Genomic DNA, 20,682 nt, shown 5'->3' with positions numbered 1-20,682 from the left:
CTGCTTAGTAATTTTGCCAATGGAGGTAATTCAAAGATAAATTGAACTCACGCTAAAAATGTGAATGCAAAATCTGCAAGACGGAATAATTGTTGGAATAATATAATTAGCAAAATGTGAATGCAAATTATGCAGACGTGTAAGAGTACATTATTGTTGGAATATTATAATTAGCATTGATTGATAAAAGGCTATCTTTTATTTATTTTATTCACAGAATGTGCTATTTACTAATTATAATTTTTAATCAACTATTCTCCATTATTATATTAAGTCATCACGTTCATTAGGTGCGCAATGGTTTTAGTCATGAAACTTTATTGTAAATTTTTAAAAGTACTGAAAAAAATGCATGAATTTATAAAGTGCAATATGGTCGGTAAAACACGGATATTCTAAATACTGCCTTTAATTTATTTGCGGAAAAGCTAAGGGTTTTATAACAGAGGCGTAGCAAGAGGGGGGGGGGGGGAGGGTGGAAATCGAAAGTTTGAGGGAGGTGGGAGGGTTGTAAATCGAAATTTTCCGCCGGCGCTCGGAAAGGGCGCGATTTGGCGCTACGGGATAGACTGTGAGCAATATGCCTTTATGATTACATTTAAATTGAGTTTATGTTGAGTGTTGTGTTTGTTTTTTCGTTTTTGTTTTTTCTTTGCGTTCGTTTGTGTTGTATTTAGTTTTGTTCTGTTCCCAACTTGGTACATTTAAAAAAGATTTACCGTGTGTTGTGGTTGTGGTTGTGTTGTGGTTGTGGTTGTGTTGTGGTTGTGGTTGTGTTGTGGTTGTTTTGTGGTTGTTTTGTGGTTGTGTTGTGGTTGTGGTTGTGTTGTGGTTGTGTTGTAATTGTGTTGTGGTTGTAATGTGGTTGTGTTGTGGTTGTGGTTGTGTTTTGTTTGTGTTTGTGTTTGTGTTGTGTTTTTGTTTGTTTTGTTCTGTTCCAAAGTTGGTATATTTTAAAAAGATTTACCGTGGCGGAGCACGGGATGCAGCTAGTATATATATATACGTATATATGTATATATATATATATATATATATATATATATATATATATATATATATATATATATGAGGGACCTATATATAAAGAGAGAGGAAAAGAGAGTGAAAGACTGGTAGATAAGGCATCGTGAAATAGAGAAAATAAATAAAGGGATGTAAGTGGTGGTTAACCACATGAAACGAAACGAAGTTAGCGTCCAGGTGTTAGTGTCTAGATGTTGTGTCTTGATGTTGTGTCTAGATGTTAGTGTCTAGATGTTGGTATCGTGTCTAGATGCTCGTGTCTAGATGTGTGTCCAGGTGTTAGTGTCTAGATGTTGTGTCTAGATGTTTGTGTCTAGATGTTCGTGTCTAGATGTTGGTATCGTGTCTAGATGTTCGTGTCTAGATGTTCGTGTCTAGATGTGTGTCCAGGTGTTAATGTCTAGGTGTTAATGTCTAGATGTTAGTGTCTAGATGTTAGTGTCTAGGTGTTAGTGTCTAGATGTTAGTGTCTAGATGTTCGTGTCTTGATGTGTGTCCAGGTGTTAATGTCTAGATGTTAATGTCTAGATGTTAGTGTCTAGATGTTAGTGTCTAGATGTTAGTGTCTAGATGTTAGTGTCTAGATGTTTGTGTCTAGATGTTAGTGTCTAGATGTTAGTGTCTAGATGTTAGTGTCTAGATGTTAGTGTCAAGATGTTAGTGTCTAGATGTTAGATTATAGATGTTAGTGTGTAGATGTCAGTGTCTAGATGCTCGTGTCTAGATGTTAGTGTCTAGATGTTGTGTCTAGATCTTAGTGTCTAGATGTTAGTGTCTAGATGTTAGTGTCTAGATGTTAGTGTCTAGATGTTAGTGTCTAGATGTTAGTGTCAAGATGTTAGTGTCTAGATGTTAGATTATAGATGTTAGTGTGTAGATGTCAGTGTCTAGATGCTCGTGTCTAGATGTTAGTGTCTAGATGTTGTGTCTAGATCTTAGTGTCTAGATGTTAGTGTCTAGATGTTAGTGTCTAGATGTTAGTGTCTAGATCTTAGTGTCTAGATGTTAGTGTCTAGATGTTAGTGTCTAGATGTTAGTGTCTAGATGTTAGTGTCTAGATGTTAGTGTCTAGATGTTAGTGTCTAGATGTTAGTGTCTAGATGTGTGTCCACGTGTTAGTGTCTAGATGTTAGTGTCTAGATGTTAGTGTCTAGATGTTCGTGCTTAGGTGTTAGTGTCTAAATGTGTGCCTATGTGTTAGTGTCCAGATGTAAGTGTCCAGGTTTTAGTGTCCGTGTACAGAGGCGTAGCGATGGGGGCAGGGGGGGGCATATGTCCCCGGGCGCCGACCTTACGGGGCGCCAAAATGGGGTGGAAAAAGTAATCGAAAGTTTGAGGGGGGATGCAAATCGAAAGTTTGTCCCCGGGCGCCGGGGAAGGGTCGCTACGCCTCTGTCCGTGTATTTGTGTCTAGATCTGTGTCCAGTTTAAAGAAGAGTATCTTCCAGGCGGAAGATCGGTACAGTGTTGACACACTTCAAATGAATTATTTAAAACGAATGCATCTAAATTTAACATGTCTACTCGTGCCTTTCTTCATCGTGTGATTGTAACAAACACATCTCCCCCGTGTTGATTTAACGTCGTAGCTGGCTTTGCGTGATATATTCACTGATACTTTCAAAACTTGTTAGATAAACGATAAATCAAAAACAAGTTCTCGAGCTCTTTATTGATTAATGAATTAATCGATTTTTCAAGATTGGTGTGTTAGTTAATTTTTCCCCCCGATCACTTGTTTCCGTTATTTAAAATAAGAAACAAAATATCTCGCCTTATAGTCTAAGTCTAACCAGATATAACAATTTTCTTTCAAGTATTTTTTTTCACATTATAGATAATTTTAAATAGGCCTATTTTTAAAACAAGTTAATAAAAAGTCTAGTGACAATTTAAGCGCAATTTTCTTATGTTATCCATAACAATTTTTATTTTTTTGTAAATATCATCCTATAAATATAAACTCCTACACGATGCTCAATTTAAATCATCCTAGGCCTACTCGATGCTCAGTTTAAATGTTCTTAATTAATTTTTTGTGACCGAACGAAAGGATATTTTTGAAAACTTTCTTCGGCAATATTGTTCTAAATTATGGCAGGAATCGATTGGTAAATGTTTCAAGTCGCTAAGTGGTCTAGTTGCCGAGATATGGAGCAAAAACTGCATTTGTTCGAGGAATTTTTTTGCTTTTTTGGGAAATCCACGAAAGAATTGCGGGAATTTTTTGGCCTATGTTCATCCTCGGAACTTGCTTAACATATTTGCTTTTGAAACTAGTCCTCGATATTGCTTCGTTGAGGAGGAGATACGACTTAAAGCTGCGCACATCCATCCATCCATCCAGAAATAACGAGTTAATAATCGCAATTGTCCAGTATGGAAATTGCGCTAAAAACTGGTTTCATCTGTTAGATATGCAACGTAATTTTTTTTTAAAAAACCTCCCATGCTATGTCATGATAAACTTTTTATTTTAAAGGTTTTATTTTTTTAAATTCCAAACATGACAAAGGTTAGCACTGGGGTTATTTTCATTATATGGTTAAATCTCAAGTATCGTTTCCCGAAAACTTAATGTACGAAGCTCTGCGGAATGCCTAGTAAAATACGTGAATTAAAATTAAAATATTTAAATATATTACCTGATTGACAAAGCACGATTGAGCCCATGAGCACGGGTATTCTCCACATTTTGTTGTCCGTGTTTGCTTCAGTAGTAACTAATATCCTCAGAAACGCTTTCTGAAATGTTATTGCCTAATTGGCGTCCAATACAAAATTCGGAGTGGCTTACGTTTGATTCTCTCTTGCCCCAATCTCTTAACGGGGTGGCGTAGCCAGCGCGGTCCCAATGGCGGAGTTCACACGCTGTGAATGGGGGTGTCCGTGAATGACGTCACACTTCTTCAATGAGTCCAGCCTATTTGGACGCTGTGAATGGGGGTGTCCATGAATGACGTCACACTTCTTTAATGAGTCCAGCCTATTTGGACGCTGTGAATGGGGGTGTCCATGAATGACGTCACACTTCTTTAATGAGTCCAGCCTATTGGACGCTGTGAATGGGGGAGTCCATGAATGACGTCACACTTCTTTAATGAGTCCAGCCTATTTGGACGCTGTGAATGGGGAAGTCCATGAATGACGTCACACTTCTTCAATGAGTCCAGCCTATTTGGACGCTGTGAATGGGGGTCCATGAATGACGTCACACTTCTTTAATAAGTCCAGCCTATTTGGACGCTGTGAATGGGGGAGTCCATGAATGACGTCACACTTCTTTAATGAGTCCAGCCTATTTGGACGCTGTGAATGGGGGAGTCCATGAATGACGTCACACTTCTTTAATGAGCCCAGCCTATTTGGATGCTGTGAATGGGGGAGTCCATGAATGACGTCACACTTCTTCAATGAGTCCAGCCTATTTGGACGCTGTGAATGGGGTGTCCGTGAATGACGTCACACTTCTTTAATGAGTCCAGCCTATTTGGACGCTGTGAATGGGGGTCCATGAATGACGTCACACTTCTTTAATGAGTCCAGCCTATTTGGACGCTATGAATGGGGGAGTCCATGAATGACGTCACACTTCTTTAATGAGTCCAGCCTATTTGGACGCTGTGAATGGGGGAGTCCATGAATGACGTCACACTTCTTCAATGAGCCCAGCCTATTTGGACGCTATGAATGGGGGAGTCCATGAATGACGTCACACTTCTTTAATGAGTCCAGCCTATTTGGACGCTGTGAATGGGGGAGTCCATGAATGACGTCACACTTCTTCAATGAGCCCAGCCTATTTGGACGCTGTGAATGGGGGAGTCCATGAATGACGTCACACTCTTTTAATGAGCCCAGCCTATTTGGACGCTGTGAATGGGGGAGTCCATGAATGACGTCACACTTCTTCAATGAGCCCAGCCTATTTGGACGCTGTGAATGGGGGAGTCCATGAATGACGTCACACTTCTTCAATGAGCCCAGCCTATTTGGACGCTGTGAATGGGGGAGTCCATGAATGACGTCACACTTCTTCAATGAGCCCAGCCTATTTGGACGCTGTGAATGGGGGAGTCCATGAATGACGTCACACTTCTTCAATGAGCCCAGCCTATTTGGACGCTGTGAATGGGGGAGTCCATGAATGACGTCACACTTCTTTAATGAGCCCAGCCTATTTGGACGCTGTGAATGGGGGAGTCCATGAATGACGTCACACTTCTTTAATGAGCCCAGCCTATTTGGACGCTGTGAATGGGGGAGTCCATGAATGACGTCACACTTCTTCAATGAGTCCAGCCTATTTGGACGCGGTGTTGGACAAACAGAGGGGTGACAGGCATCCATAACAAGGCGAGGCTCTTTAAAATCCGAGCCGCTGTAACACAGTGCGAAAATGTTTTAGGGCAGATATCTAGCACCAAGACGCGCAGTGAATACACAAACAGCTGATGAAAATTACATGTTGAAGTGATTGACAGAAAAAAAAAAGGCACCTCTCTATTGCAGAGTGCCGAGTAAACGAAAACGAAAGCATGTGGTGTTGGGTGTCATACATAAAACTGACTGCGCAACAGAGTTTCTTCCAGGCATCTCTTCGGGGGGGGGGGGGGACGAAGCCCCCCCGCCCCCCAAAATTTTTACCGCCCACCCCCCCCCCCCCGAACGAAATGAAATTTATATAATTTATATGGAAAATATATACTTTTAACAGTGTCCGCCCCCCCCCCCCCCCCGAAGAAAGTTTACCGCCCCCCCCCCCCGAAAATTTCAAGTCCCCCCCCCCCCCCCCGGAGAAAAAAGTCTGGAAGAAACACTGCTGCGCAAATATATAGTTGTTTACAACTTGAAGCATGTAGTTACTGAAAGGCGTTTGTTTATTTTCCTTACTAGAGAAAGAAGCTTGTATTAAATATTAGTCCGAAAGAAATGTACACTTGTCCTGAAAAAAGTCTCTTAACTTTTTGAGAAAGTATAATTGTGGTTTTATTTTTTCACTATTTTGAAATCTATACTAGCGCGCCAAATTGTAAAAAAAAAGTTTTCATTTTAGTGGTCCATGTAGGGTTTATAAACCACTAATCCTACCCTTTCCCCTACGCCTGTCATTTAAAATTAGTTTTGTGCTAGAACTAGCCTACTAGAATTTTGAGGTTTATGAAATAAAATGTGCAATTTTTAATCTTCGTGTGCTTTTGAAATGTTTTGGAATTTAGGCTAATATTCCCCAATCCTAAAAGAGGAGGTAACTCTAAAAGCACATTTCATTGAAAATACGCTGGCCCATGTTTCCTGTACCAGTTTTTTCAACACAGTTCAATAATCATAACTATTAACTAGTCTAGATCTAGATCTAATAATCCAAGACCGTGTCTTATAGATCTATGATAGATCTAATTAAACTAGACTAGAGATGAGTTTTGACGCCACAAAAGAATTCGCAGATTATGGGGATACAGTTATATTGTATACAGGATACGACAGAATGCTTTCCTTTATTTTGGAAGACGGAAAGACTCACCAGACGAAGTATGGGGCAGTAAAACATGCTTCGTTGGTAGGAAAACGATATGGAACTCGAGTTCAGTGTGCTAATGGTTGGATTTACATGCTCCATCCTACTCCAGAGCTATGGACTCTTTGTCTCCCTCATAGAACCCAAATTCTATATACTACAGACATCAGCATGGTGATATTCAATTTGGATTTACGTCCTGGGTGCAAGGTAGCAGAAGCAGGTTGGCTGGAATTAAAAATTAATAAAATTAGGGGCCTATAACTAATTAATTAATAATAAATAAGATTTTAGATATTTTAGGCTACTTAATCTTAATATATAAATAGGCCTATAATAAATATTTTCTTTTTTTAAAAAATGGGGGGAATGTAGGGCCTAACATAATGTAATATTAAATTATGTTACATGAATACATAGATCTAGACTAGTACATCATGACTACATTCATCATATGATTAATTATTAATATTAAATATAGATTTTGGGCAAAGTTACATAGTTAGGCCCTATTTATTATTATTTAACCACTAATAAATATGAAAATAGAGGCCTATATTTTGAAGACTGCCATGCTAGGACTCCAATTAGTTTAAATACCAATAAATTTTTTGAGACATTTGACATCAATGATGCAGTGGTTGAGATTCTTAATTAAGTTTGAAGGTTAATTTTTTTAAAATATTTATTATACTAATTGCTTAACTTCAGGCACTGGCAGTGGATCCTTATCTCATGCTCTTATTCGATCAATTTTACCAACTGGCCACCTCTACACATTTGAATATCATCAAGAAAGAAGTGAAAAAGCTCGAGAGGAATTCTCCCAACATCACCTGTCAGATTATGTGACAGTTACTCATAGAGATGTTTGTGGTGAAGGTTTCCAGTTAGACCACTGTGTTGATGCAGTCTTCTTGGATTTGCCAAAGCCATGGGAGTGCATAAAAAGTGCTAAAGATGCTATCAAGAAAGAAGGTGAGAAAGAATGTCATATCTGAACTGTATTTCAGAAGTTTCAGTACAATAAAGAGATGGGCCAGGGCATGTTTGCTAGCCTCAGTCTTGCGTAAGGTCAAATCTGTAGTGCGTCCTTGAGACCTCTTAGCTCCAACGGGTTCAGATTCAGGGATTGCGGGGTATGGCTATGATCACAGCAAATTGTTATCTCTACTTCTGCCCTGTTGGCGGTTATATTCAAAAGTTTGTTAATGAATTTAAGAGCTACTAGCTTTGCTAGTAAATACAGATTTTTATCAAAACCAAAGTATACAGATCCTGGTTTATGTTAAGTATATGACATGTACATTTTCTGAGCATTTATATTTGATAAGTATACTTTACCTATTCAAGCATTATAACCTTTTGATTTTAAATAACTATGAATACATTATCTCTAAATTAAGCTAGTTGTAACTAATATATTAATATAATTCCTTGTAATTATAATTTGAACTGATTTTTATTTTCACCCCATCATAGGAGGAAGAATCTGTACATTCTCTCCATGTATAGAGCAAGTCCAGCGTAGTTGTGAAGAATTAATCAGAAATGGTTTTACAGACCTTACAACTGTTGAATGTCTCACCAGAAAGTTTAATGTCCAGAATGCAAAACTCCCGAACATTTTATTGGAGGATCCTCTGCCTGCAGCTGAGCAACACTCCTGTGATGTCTCTGACGTTAAAAAAATGAAAGCAGAAATCACTGCATCACCCAGTGACTCTAAGTCTGAGAAAACAAATGGGAGCTTAAAAACTCATTGTTTTTCTGCTGCTGCTCCCGTTATTACAATGCCAGGTCATACAGGGTTTCTGACATTTGCCTCAGTTTTCCCTGTGTAATCACATGTTGAATGTTGACAATGTAACTTCATTGACAGTGCTTTTACTTTAATAAATTTAACTTTTAATGTTTTATTTGTATTCCTTCTATCTGTGCATTAATTTTACAATTGTTTATTTTTAAAATAATCATTGGAGTTAAAATAAAGTTAATGATTGTTTATGTTATAAGTTGTTAATCAGGCAGCATACAAAGATAACTTTGAAAGCGTGAATATATCTATCAGTATTTAGCATCTGCTGCTTTGAAAATTATGAAGCCTAATGTGACTTTTCTTTCAATGGAGTTGATCAACATTAATGTCTTTTTTTAACAGTACACTAACTTGTATCAACTTGGGAGTTTAAAAACCCAATTAACTACAATTAACATTTATCATAAAGCTTTAGATTACAAATACTCAAAAAGGAAAAAAAAACTCAATTTTTTTTATTTTCAAAAAACATCACATATTTAAACCAGCCCACTGTTAAGAATGCATGGATTAACTGAACAGCATTTGACACAACTTAGCAACAATACATGATGGTCTTTTAACTTCTGGAAAGTCCATATTATATATATATGAATGTTCTTTACAATTCTTTTATAGGAACCCACATATGGTAATACAAAATGCAACAAATATTATTTTAACCACAATATTCAAGGATAAATTCAGCAATAATTATAGATACAAATATTTTAACAAGTAAAGCAATAAGTCAGTTTGTGATTGTGAGTCTCTAAAAATGTTATGGTAAATTTTAAAATGTTCATAATGTATGAAGCTTCATGTTCAAGTAACAAATGTGTGAAACAGCAGAAATAAAACCTAACTATTTTTAAGAGCCAACATTTACTAAACATTTCTTTTTAAATAAATTAACCAATAACTCTTTTAAAATCTTCCTTGCATAATAACTTACTAAGCCTTGAAAACTGAGAGAAAATGTATATACTTTATTTAAAACAAAAACTTATGAAGTAAAGTATTAAAAGTTGATTCTATCATTGTGTCAAAAATACACCAAAAAAGGTAACATTTTTTAAAGGTTCTCAAAGACAGAAGAGCGATTATGTTTATTCAAACACTTGTGCTCTTGTATATTTCAAGAAAAAACATTTATGTAATTTTAAAAAAATAATTTGTTACATAGATAGCAAATGGTGAACAGAAAGCAGAAACTGCACATAAATGTGCGCAAGGGAATCTATTTGATCTAAATAGATCATCATAGACGTCAGCAAAGAATGACTCCATGCTCATTGTAAAATAAAATATTTTTCTGCAAAATATGACAAAATTGAAGTGTATTAGTATACTTTGTGTTTATCCAGCTTTCTGTTATGTTAGCATCCAGCATGTCCATGTGTTTACAGTACATCTCAAGCATGAGCTTTGTATGGTGATCCATCTAATCCAAGACCATATGTGGAAAACTAAATGTTTTCCAGCATCTGCTAACTTGAGAAAATAGTTTTTCAACATAAGTACAATTGAGCTGCTGACTTACATTATCATTTATTGGTTCCATAAGTATTTAAAATATATAAATCATTCTTAAAGTTGCATCCCTATCCCAGATATTTTATGCACAGAACCTGCAATTTAGAAAAAAATTGCCAGTTAATTAAAGTGCTATAAGAAAGTGTGCCTCCAGTATTATAATTTCCCTAGGTAGTCTCCCCAGTAGAATATCAAGGGGAAAATTATACAATTTTTATAGATTTATGTTTTCATGTCATAGTTTTAAACTGAGTGAAACAAAAACCAAACTTAGCCTAAAATACTTTATAATAAGAGCCAGCTTTAAGAGGAAGTAGCCTTCTTTTAAAAGTATCACACACAAAAATTATGAAAAAATAAGCTAATTATTTTACATGAATGAAAATATATATCATCTTATAGGAAATATAATCAGCTAATATGATTTTTATAAATCAAATAAGTGAACTTACTGATTTGCATTATTTATGTCCAAAAAAAATATGACTAAACTAAATTATAGTTAATTATATAAAAAGTTAATTTTTTTCTGTAATGCTAATCTAAATACACACAAACATCTATTCAATAATTTGTACCAATTTATTGAATATTAGCCATCAGAATTTTGATAGTTGGACATGTGAAAATTTAATATAAGACTTACTGCACTAAAAAATAATAATCGATAAACAAAAAAATGAGGCAAACTTTCAATGGAAACCGCCATTGAAGTGCTAGAATGAACTAAAATAGTAATAAGCAATTGGCTAATATCATACTAGAAAGCCAATGCTGTGGCTTCTACTGTCACGGCTGACACCCATCTGATAGATCTGCCGCTCTGTCTATTTGGCTATAAAATATTTCACAAAATTGTTATGTTAAAACACAATTATGTTGATGAAGAGATTAGACACCAATGTTTCTTTTTTTAATAAGAATACATGACAGTAATACAGATTGATTCCCGTTTTTATTACAAAACACTTCTGAGCATGATTGAACTTGAGTTTATGTACATATTTGTAATGAAATAAAAGAAAAATAAATTAAACAAATTATAACAATTAAATCGTTCAATGTAAAGGGATAATTGAAAATGTTTAAATTTTAAACTGAAACCTTACTCATATTTACAAATTTATTTGTGCAGTAAAGAGAACTACATTATAATTTAGTTTATTTAAATCTTAGAAAGTAGACACTAAAAATATTAAGAAGTGATTGATAAAACAGAATTTATAATGTAATGTTATTTAAATAACAAACTAATTTAAAGTGCTCACAAAAAGTACTCAACACAAACTATTGGTATAAAGATGGAATTAAATATTTCATTAATAGTAGGAATATTTTTATAAATATGGACAAAAGCACTTTCCTTATGGGGGAGAAAAAATAAAACCATTTAAATAATTTGTAAGTGAAGCATTTAAATCATGTTATACCACAACTAACATTACCAATATTTTGTGAAAATTAAACGTAATGTATAACTGCTTACACCTTTCATAATTTAATTAACCAAAGACTCACAAATAATTGAAAAGTACTGAATAACCAATTTATGCATTATAAAAATAATGGTTAAATCTTTCAAAAGCTCCCACATTCATCATTTTAGCCCATTCAACACACATCATGGTAATATACAAAATATGACAAATGCTGACACTTTCAACTGTATAATACAGATGATCACAATGTGAGATTATCTTAAAGCGATAATTAGCATCAAACACAAATCATTACAGATAAAATCCAAAGTCAGAATAATGTTATTCTCTTAATTAGAATGTTGAATCAGCTATTAATGCTCAGCATACTGTTTTACTCCATCTTTGAAACTTCAAACTTTGTGTTCATGATCTCTTCATCTGAGTCTAAAGCTGGAAGAACCCTGTTAGACCAGAAATTTACTTAGTTACATAACAGGTTATCATAAGTTTAATTAAGTAAAATTTATGGGACAAAATGTCACAACAAAATGAATTAAGTCATATTATAAAGAATAATACCAGTTATTACAAGAAGTATCTAGCAGTTACACCTTTACACATTTTGATCTCTTACTCTTAAACAACAGTGCACCATACATTGCACCAATAAAATTTCAAAAATTGTAACAAAAAAAAAGACTAAAAAACAAATGGAACAACCAATCTTATAAAAATCTTACTTGTCTGCCAAGGAAGCTGGAATGTTATCTTCAACCCATTTCAAATCATCTTCCTGTTAAATGAGGCGAAAACAAAATTAGCCAGAAATAAACCAGAATCACACAGGAGCCAAAAATATGAGAGGGGTACAAAAATTGAGAATGCTATTTATTGTATGTTTTTTCATTAACATTATTTTTAAGTAAGCATAAAAAAAGTATTTAAAAACGCACATTCTTCTGATCATCATTCAGCTTAGTGGAGCCATTCTTCTGATTCTTTGATCGCATCTTCATCCCCTCTGTAATAATAATTCATTATGCCAGATGTGTTATTTGAATGCCTTTCAACTTAGAAAAGTCTTTAAAAATAAATGAAACCACAACAACATGAAAAATTATTCAAGTTATAAATAAAATTTCAAATTTCTCCCAACTGTTAGAACTTTCTAGTTATCTCCCTCTTACCGTAAGCATCATTCAGTGACTGATCATCTTCTTCATCATCATCTGCAGCATCCAACAAAGGTGAGAAGGCATACCTAACAAGAAAATATGACAAAATGAGAACCTAAAAGGTGGGAAACATTTTCATGATAAAAGAAATCAACAAAGAAGTGATGACTACATATGTTGTTTAGAAACTTTTTCATTAGCTATTTTCATCTAGAAAGTAGCATTGTAAAAATTATTAATGTGTGCAGATCAGAATTAATGGATAAATAAGATACTCCTATTCAAGTTAAACAGGAATAAAATGTTACCTGAAATGAAACATACCTCTGATTATTAATAGTTGGACGCCACAGGACCATGATGACAAACAGTATCACAGAGAACAATAGATGCCAGAAAGCATCATCCATCCACAGCTCCTTCCAATCCTGAAAGATTTGCTTTCTTTAATATGAGTTAAGTGAAGAAGCAAAGTAAAAAAAAACTATTATTGTTCTCCATAGAACTTTTTATACATTAAATCTGCAAAATACTTTTTAAAGAGCCATAATTTCAGTTAAAGGTTTCCTGGATCTTTTGAATGTTAGAAAAAACATTTTTTTTTCATTTTGTAGGACAGTTTCACTTATTTTATTTTTGGCAACATTTCTTTAAAATAAAAAGAACCCTTGTCAGCTAGCCAACAAGCTGTGGCTTAGTGCTACAGGTTGCCACCACTACATTAACCTATTTCAGACAAAGTAGTGTTTCATAATTAAATTTACACCAGTAAACATTTTTTAAAATTCTTTGAGTTCAGTATAACTGACCAAAGAAGGATGATTAATAAATGAATATATTGTTTGTGGGCAGTATAAGAAGTTTTTCCAGTATTTATTAACAGTTATTTCTACACTATTTCTAAGCCTTAGTAATTCTATAATAATAAATCATTATGAAATACTTACAGAAAGGCATTCCTTAAAGCGATGTTGCACCAAAAACCACACCATGTACGCTACAGAGGCTAAAATGGAACATTTTTGAAGCTGCATAATTTACTAACTTCAAAATTGAAATGGCTAAAAAGTTATAAATAATGAACAAAATCTGAAAATCCAAAATGATTAAATAACAGGAAAAAGAAAATTACTAGTGTATCCCGTTATAATGTACAAAATTTCTTCAACTCTTACCTATTACAGCAAATATAAGTGTATTTGTGAAGTGTCTATACAGTGAAAGTTTAACAATATTTCTTCTCAAACGCAATGTTCTTGTTGTTTGCAGCAAGGAAGAAAATATGTGAGAAATGTTAAGGATAAAAAATTCATTTAGATACATCAATGTTTAAAGAACATACTCAAATGAAGAATAAAATGAAAGGGCTTCATTTTTTTTAATCACAGAAATAGCAAAGTGTTTGACCTATCTGAAAACTAGTGACATTTAAATGGTATTCAACTATAAAAATAACCACATAAGTAGAATGGTTACATGACTATTTTTAATGAGGTGTAAACAGCTTTAAAATAACTCAAGGATATCCACCAACAAATGATGGCATCAGTCACTGCCAATGGAACACCTGGCAAAAGCTGCTGGGTAGTTTGGGCTGCTTTCTCCTAATATGGTAAGAAAACAAAATTACCTAAATAGAAAAACTGGAAGATTCACATTACACATTCATAATTATTTCTTTGTCCAGCTTAATTAATCATGATAAATATTATTCAATAAAAATGTTGAAATTTAATTTTTTTTTGTCATACACTGTTACAATAAAACTTTACCATAGGCAGTAAAATCTAGGTACTGATATGTAATAATGTACTAAAAATATCCTTGTTTTAGTGCTATCAAAGTAATGGCCAGCACAATACTTATATTTTTAAAATGTAAGTAGTTAACTTGGAAAATTAAAATACTTCCATTACTTGGAAAATTAAAATACTTCCATTTTAAAAAACTTAAGGTACTTATATTTTAATAATGTATTGTACCTTAAAACTATGAGTTGTTCAGTTAGATTAAACAGTAACTTTTCAATGGTCAAGAGTGTTTCATTTAAAAAAAAAACATTCTTCTAAGCTTAAATTAAAAAATAATGAACTGCTAGATTAAAAAAATCAAAATCAATCTTGTTAGATTTTTAAAAATTTAAATATTGTCTTTAATGCAGCTGAAGTTAATTTTAGAAGTACAATATATTTGAAAACTAGATTTACATTTTTTAAAAAAAAAAAAAAAGTGTATTAAGTAAGTTGAACATACTGTGAGTGCCCTCATACATCCTTCAATAGAAGCGAGGATGAAGAACACAACTCCTACAATCAAAACTTTATGAAAAGTCTGCCCAAGTCTTGGCCTTTAAAATATATACAAATATACTGTCCATTAGGCAATATATAGTGAACAAAGCACATTTTAGAGATTTTACTTATGATCATTACTGAATGAACAAGCTTTTTTTTTACTTACAGATCAAGACCCTGCTCTAATTGTAATAGAGAATTAAAATAGTAGTAATTTTTGCAAGAAATAAAACCCTCTCTTTCTTACTAGAAGAGATGAAAGTGCCAAAACAGACAATGATTTAATAAAACAATTTTTAAAATACTACTTATTTTACTTAATAATCCATAACGGAAAAAATGGATAGTAAATGTGGTTTTTAATAAATGAACTAGAAAATTACAGTCTAAGTACAAACAAAAATTTTATGTCTGTAATAAGTACTTCAAAATAATGTTTTTATCTGAACTACTTTCAAATGACAAATGACTAGAAAAATTAATAAAAGGGTAAAACTAAATGCACAAGTTTTTATACTATTACTAAGTTTATTTTAGAAAACCTACTTGACAATGCCATAGCCAAGACTGACAATTATGACCAGCATTCTGGCAAGTGACCGCTTTAAGCAAGAAACCAACTCAGCAAAGATAATGGCTCCCCTCACAGACTGGCCTGTATTGTTGATGTTCTCATATTCGCCAAAGAAAACAGCCTTCTCAAGCATACCTACAGAAGAAACAATTTTTTAAATCAATTATAAAAATTTCAACATTCTATCTACAAATTAATAATTATTCTAAAAAAAAATGAATTTACCAAGCAGAATAACTCCCCCAATCCAAAACTGTATCCTAAGCAAATCTCGCCAGTTACAAGCTAGTAAAATAAGCCACATTATGCCAAAGCCAATGTAGATCAGCCCCATCACTCCATAGAACTGGATGAAATTAGACAAATCAAATACTATAGTAAAAAAAAAAACTCTAAAAATCTCTTACAACAATTTGAATCAATAGTTTAAAGCTTTTATGTCAATTTAACAACAATTGCAGAAACCAGCTTACAATTAGAAGAGGGAAATCAACTGCTGCAATGTAACTGTTACCATTGCTGATTCTAACATCAACTGCAATTGAAAAATGTGCAAAAAATGTGATAGCATACAATAACATTATTTAGATTTTAAAAATGATACACGCCTAATAGACAGAGAACTCCGGAAAGCTTCTGCTACTTATGTTTTCAAGATAAATTTTTGTTTAGCAAATACAACGAGGAAAGAGTTAGGGTAACATAGTCAACTAACCTTTCAGAAGAAAATCTTCAGGAAAATCTTCACCATGATGAAGATTCAACACGAACAAATAATACCCATCCGCCCATGTCTTAAGCAAATATTGTGCGTCATTATCGATCTGTTAAAAATATAGCTCTTCATATTTATTAGCAGTAAAACTATATAACAAAACATAGCAAGCTTAATAATTTTTTAGAAAAATAATCTTAAGAAAAATGTTTTTACTTTAAGGAGATTAGTAATTGTATAGAAAGGCTATTATAAATTGCTAAGTATGCATTATAAGTAATAATTGTAAGTATATAATAGAAGCATTTTCTAAATGATAAGAAGGTATATACAAGTCACATTTATACAATATTTGATAACAAGGGCCCTGATTATCTGTATATACTTTGATAAGCAACCTACCTCCTTTGAGAAAGCTACTTTTGGGGCAGGTTTCTTCTCCTCCTCTACTTTTTTTTTATCAGCTCCCTCTTCTGTAGCCCTTCGTTTTCTAGCTGCAGGTTTGGTATCACTCCCTTCCTTCACTGTATCAGCCTTTACAGGTGCAGGTACTTCAGTTCCAGCACTCTCTGTTGGCTTTGTTGGCTTCTCTGTCTAAAACCAAAATACTTATTTCAACATGCCTTCATTATTTTTTAACATTTTGTCAATCATGTAATACAACTGAATATTGTTTTGCCTTACAGTGAGCAATGCCTAAAAATAGCAATGTTTATTTTTACCACACCATTCAAATTTCACAAAGTGATACACATAACATTTTAAATGGGTTTTCATCAGTTTATTTATTGTACAATAATTAATAGTTAATAAAGTTAATGCAAACACATCTTTATTAAATATTAGTGATTATTTTTACAGGGTTTTTTTGTTCATGAGAGTTGATTAAAATGTTATTTAAAAATCCCAGCAAATCAATCAATTCTAAAACTACTTTAACATACTTCTTACTTACTGGGGGATCTGTTGCTTCAACAGGATGGGTGGCATTGGCAGCCTGAAACAAAAGCACATAACATTACATTTGTCAGAAGCCTGGTCCAAATATTTTGTTAAAATGATTTTATGGCCAACTGGCCATTAACAAGTAAAAAGAAATTCAACTGCTTACATGTAGAGTAATTCTGTTGTGTTTGTCACAATAGTAAGTGCCTGAACCAGACACATATTCTGTCCTCTGGGTGGGCAATGACTTTTGCCATGGCATTTTTAAATAATAGTCAGCGACAGACTGAAATGGTTTTAAAAAAGTGTTTTCCATATGTAATTCATTATACTGATTTGGAATAATTTCAAATGTTTAAAAATCCACAAATTTAGGTAATCTAAATAAAATAAAAAACATGATAAAAAATAAAATGGGATGTGAAAATTTTAAAACAGTTATACCGAATTAACTTCAACATATTCATTTGCACAGGAAGATCGACGAAATATCCATGAAAGTTTGAAGGTTGTATTAGAATTACTTTCACAAAAAACTGAAAGAGAAAGTTGCAACATTACCAACATAAACATGAATTGAATACAAATCAATGTGCTCCTACTTTATACAGCTATAAACTGTAACAATCATCAAAACCAAATGGTACATACTTGTCACTGACAACTGGCCACCTTTATAAATACTTTTTGATGCAAAAAACAATGGGCTTTCCTGGTAAGAAAAAAAAACAGCAACCTCATTATTTTTCTGCTACTGTTATCCAGCTGCTTGGTTATATATTAATGTGTTTTCATATTTCTGCATCATATATTTTAAAAATTAAATTGAATATCAAGGTACTTCCAGGCATGGCTGGTGTGTTTATTTGATAATATAACTTTAAAGAATAGCCACTGCCTATACATAGTATAGAATTGAAAAATACTTAAGCTTATCCAGATGTTACCCTATAGGATTCAGTAGTAAAAAAGTTACATGTTATATACTTAAAGTTTTTGAAGTGTTTTTTATCATGCTTTCAAATTTAACAACTGATTTGTGTTCATTCTTATTGATTTTATTGTTTTCAATTGTTAATTATAACATTATTTTCAATGGTCTTCACTGATAACTAATTGTTATTATTTAATAGGCTTGATAAGTTAAATTTGTTATTAGCCTTAGACTTACAATACTAATTAGCACTTAGCAAACAAAGTAGATAGACTAGGACATGTTAATGATGTGCACACACTGTGCCGGGGGTTGCTTCTCTCATTGACATCAAGGGCAAGCTGCCTGTCATGTATGCCCATGCTGATGTTTGGAATGTATATTTCTCACTCTGATCAATTTTTATTGCCCTGACATCATTTAAAAGAAAAATCAAATAGGCCTAGGTAGATACAACTCTGAACAAAATATTATAAACTCCATGTAGGGTTTTCAGAATATAAATCACAGTGTTTCTGCACTGCTGAGAAAATAAATGTTTGGCTTACAATAGTGAAACTTCAGGTTATAACTTAGGCTTGATGAAAATAAATAGATCTAGAAATGTAGCCTTTTAAAAAACGCTAAAGTTGCTAAACTGAAAACATTCTCTGAATTAGCAGCATTTAAAACATCATTTCTAATAATATTAAATTTCTGCATTATTTTCAGAATTAGGAGTTTTTTTTTTAAATATTTTTTTTAACACTTGCTAAACTTGCTTTGATTGCAAAATCTAAAAAAAAAACTTGATTTTTATTCATATCAACAATATTACAATAATGGATGTAAGGATTCTTGTCAACTCTTTAACGTATAATATTACAAAGTGACTACGTGGAATGTAGAGCGTTCAGGGTATTTTCGAATTCCCATAAGGTGTCATCCATTTATGACATCCACAAATGTTTTGGATTTTGGAACACCCCCCCCCCCCCCCCCCCCACAAAAATCCACTTTTTTTCCTTATACAAGTCCATATGGGTCCACAAAAGTCATTTTTTTTTCGCCCCCCCCCCCCCCTGTGTGGACGTCATAAATGGATGGCCCATAACGCATCACTTTGTCAGTGATGTCACTTCTCTTTCCCCCCCCCCCCCCCCCCCCCCAATCCAAGCAAATTAAAAAAACAGGCCTATTTTCTGTCATTTTTGTAAGACGAGATCTAGATCTAATACAAAAACAAAGCATCCCAGACTGTGGTAAAAACACTTTATTTTACTAAAGAACAGTTTGATATAGATCTAGCTAGAGCTATAATCTGACCTAACAATAGTTATACTCAACTGTACTGTACTGTTATTTTACAATGACTAGTTTTAAAATCCTCACTATATATTCTATTCCGTTCTTTTTTTATTTAACCTGCGCCTACTATTGGTGTTGAATGAAATAAAAACCTTTAATACTTTAAAATAGTTTTAATTTTATGTCAACATTCAACATTGATTTTTAATTGCTAATGTAGCGGACCAACGCCTTCCACTCAAAAGCTTGAGTCTAGCTGGAAAAAGATATGCATGCGCAATGAAGAGAAACTATCGCCTTCATTTGCAGCGATTTTTTCGATGGTACTGTGCATGCATGTGTTTACAAACATACCCGAACACTAACCCTAACGCAGCTATTAAAGGTCACTGCGCATGCCCAGAACTATTACTGAGTTTTGTATTTTCTGCCGAAAAATCTTTTCAGAGCAGTCACTTCGTAATAATTATTATTGGCCTACTCAGTACCTACTATATGCAGTTAACTATAGTCACTACTGATAAGAAGAGCAAAGACTCAGAGTTCAGACGGTCTCACTCTCAGAGTTCAAGTTCAGATACTTACTTCAGACCAGAGTAGTCACAGTTATCACAGTAGTCAGAGTAATTCAGTAAAAGTAAAATAATATTTTTTTTAAATAAAATAAGTTAAACTTACTGTTAGGCCTAAACAAATTAATAATAAACTAAATATTAAAATTTAAAATAAACATTAAACTTAAAATAAACATGATGATTGTTACTTTAATACTTTGTTACTGTTAGAATCTAGTAGATCTAGATCTAGATCTAGATCTAGTAATAATAGTATAGGCATAGTTTATTTTTTGCAAGCGTTATATGGAAAACTACATTTTACCTTATTTATATTGGAATCCCAAACTCCTTGTTGAGGTTTAGCGTAATTGTAACCAAACAGTATCGCAAATAAGAACAGAGTTGATGACAACATCGTCGCCGCCATTTTTCTTTGACAACAGAGAACAGATTCGGTGTAAATCGTTTACTTGTCTCTCTATTGGTGAAAAATAGATTTTAAATCTCTAAGTAAATAGCCGAGGCCTAGGCCCTAGATTCTAGGGGGGGGGGGGGTCTAGATCTAGGCAAGGCTAGGCCTAACACACAAAAAAGCTAGAATCTAGATCTAGGCCTAAATAGCTTGTTAGGGAGACTGTGCTATATTTAAAAATAAAATAATGATTACTTGCCACTTTCCAAGTTAAGCCCCTATTAAGAAAAAATTAAAAGGACTGATGTAACACGATAGGCTTATTGTTGGTCAATTGGTAATAATATTAGGTATAGTTCTTGCAATATAATGTAAAATATATTTCTAGATCTACTTCCTTAGCAGTGAGATAGACGAAAACGGACATAAACTAACTAAGCTCCTCTAAGGACTGTAAACTTTTTTTTCAAATATACAAAAGTAAAAAAAA

General features: G+C 33.4%; 2 protein-coding genes across 2 annotated transcripts; one reads left to right on the top strand and one right to left on the bottom strand.

Annotated features, from left to right (window-relative positions):
* The first annotated feature begins 6,302 nt into the window (after positions 1 to 6,302).
* LOC131958593 (tRNA (adenine(58)-N(1))-methyltransferase catalytic subunit TRMT61A) lies at positions 6,303 to 8,808 on the top strand. The gene is made up of 3 exons (XM_059323700.1): positions 6,303 to 6,767; positions 7,256 to 7,522; positions 8,027 to 8,808. Exons 1-3 carry the CDS (start codon positions 6,443 to 6,445, stop codon positions 8,386 to 8,388), a joined length of 954 nt encoding a protein of 317 aa, XP_059179683.1. The 5' UTR covers positions 6,303 to 6,442; the 3' UTR covers positions 8,389 to 8,808.
* On the bottom strand, positions 8,802 to 20,238 carry LOC131958592 (transmembrane protein 87A). The gene is made up of 19 exons (XM_059323699.1): positions 20,103 to 20,238; positions 17,654 to 17,714; positions 17,447 to 17,538; positions 17,169 to 17,288; positions 17,013 to 17,054; positions 16,460 to 16,651; positions 16,058 to 16,166; positions 15,816 to 15,877; positions 15,568 to 15,688; positions 15,315 to 15,477; positions 14,728 to 14,821; positions 14,001 to 14,078; positions 13,650 to 13,758; positions 13,422 to 13,480; positions 12,799 to 12,902; positions 12,487 to 12,560; positions 12,253 to 12,320; positions 12,040 to 12,092; positions 8,802 to 11,760 (listed from the first exon to the last, which is right to left on the bottom strand). The coding sequence occupies exons 1-19, from the start codon at positions 20,205 to 20,207 to the stop codon at positions 11,691 to 11,693; spliced, it is 1,776 nt and encodes a 591-aa protein (XP_059179682.1). The 5' UTR covers positions 20,208 to 20,238; the 3' UTR covers positions 8,802 to 11,690.
* Positions 20,239 to 20,682: the final 444 nt, after the last annotated feature.

Source organism: Physella acuta, unplaced genomic scaffold (genome assembly GCF_028476545.2).
Source record: "Physella acuta isolate Inbredline_101_S28 unplaced genomic scaffold, ASM2847654v3 ptg001340l, whole genome shotgun sequence".
Taxonomy (NCBI): Eukaryota; Metazoa; Mollusca; class Gastropoda; family Physidae; genus Physella; species Physella acuta.
The sequence above is the reverse complement of the archived record's forward strand: the minus strand, read 5'-3'. Positions and strand labels throughout refer to the sequence as shown.

What these genes read in the sequence shown, in the direction of transcription:
- LOC131958593 (XM_059323700.1), top strand. Translation starts at nt 6,443, where the DNA reads ATGAGTTTTGACGCCACAAAAGAATTCGCAGATTATGGGGATACAGTT. An exon ending in GTGCAAGGTAGCAGAAGCAG is followed by an intron (nt 6,768 to 7,255) that starts GTTGGCTGGAAT and finishes GCTTAACTTCAG; the next exon opens with GCACTGGCAGTGGATCCTTA. An exon ending in AGATGCTATCAAGAAAGAAG is followed by an intron (nt 7,523 to 8,026) that starts GTGAGAAAGAAT and finishes ACCCCATCATAG; the next exon opens with GAGGAAGAATCTGTACATTC.
- LOC131958592 (XM_059323699.1), bottom strand. Translation starts at nt 20,207, where the DNA reads ATGGCGGCGACGATGTTGTCATCAACTCTGTTCTTATTTGCGATACTG. An exon ending in ACTTATATTTGCTGTAATAG is followed by an intron (nt 13,481 to 13,649) that starts GTAAGAGTTGAA and finishes GTTCCATTTTAG; the next exon opens with CCTCTGTAGCGTACATGGTG. An exon ending in CCAGCTTCCTTGGCAGACAA is followed by an intron (nt 11,761 to 12,039) that starts GTAAGATTTTTA and finishes CTGGTCTAACAG; the next exon opens with GGTTCTTCCAGCTTTAGACT.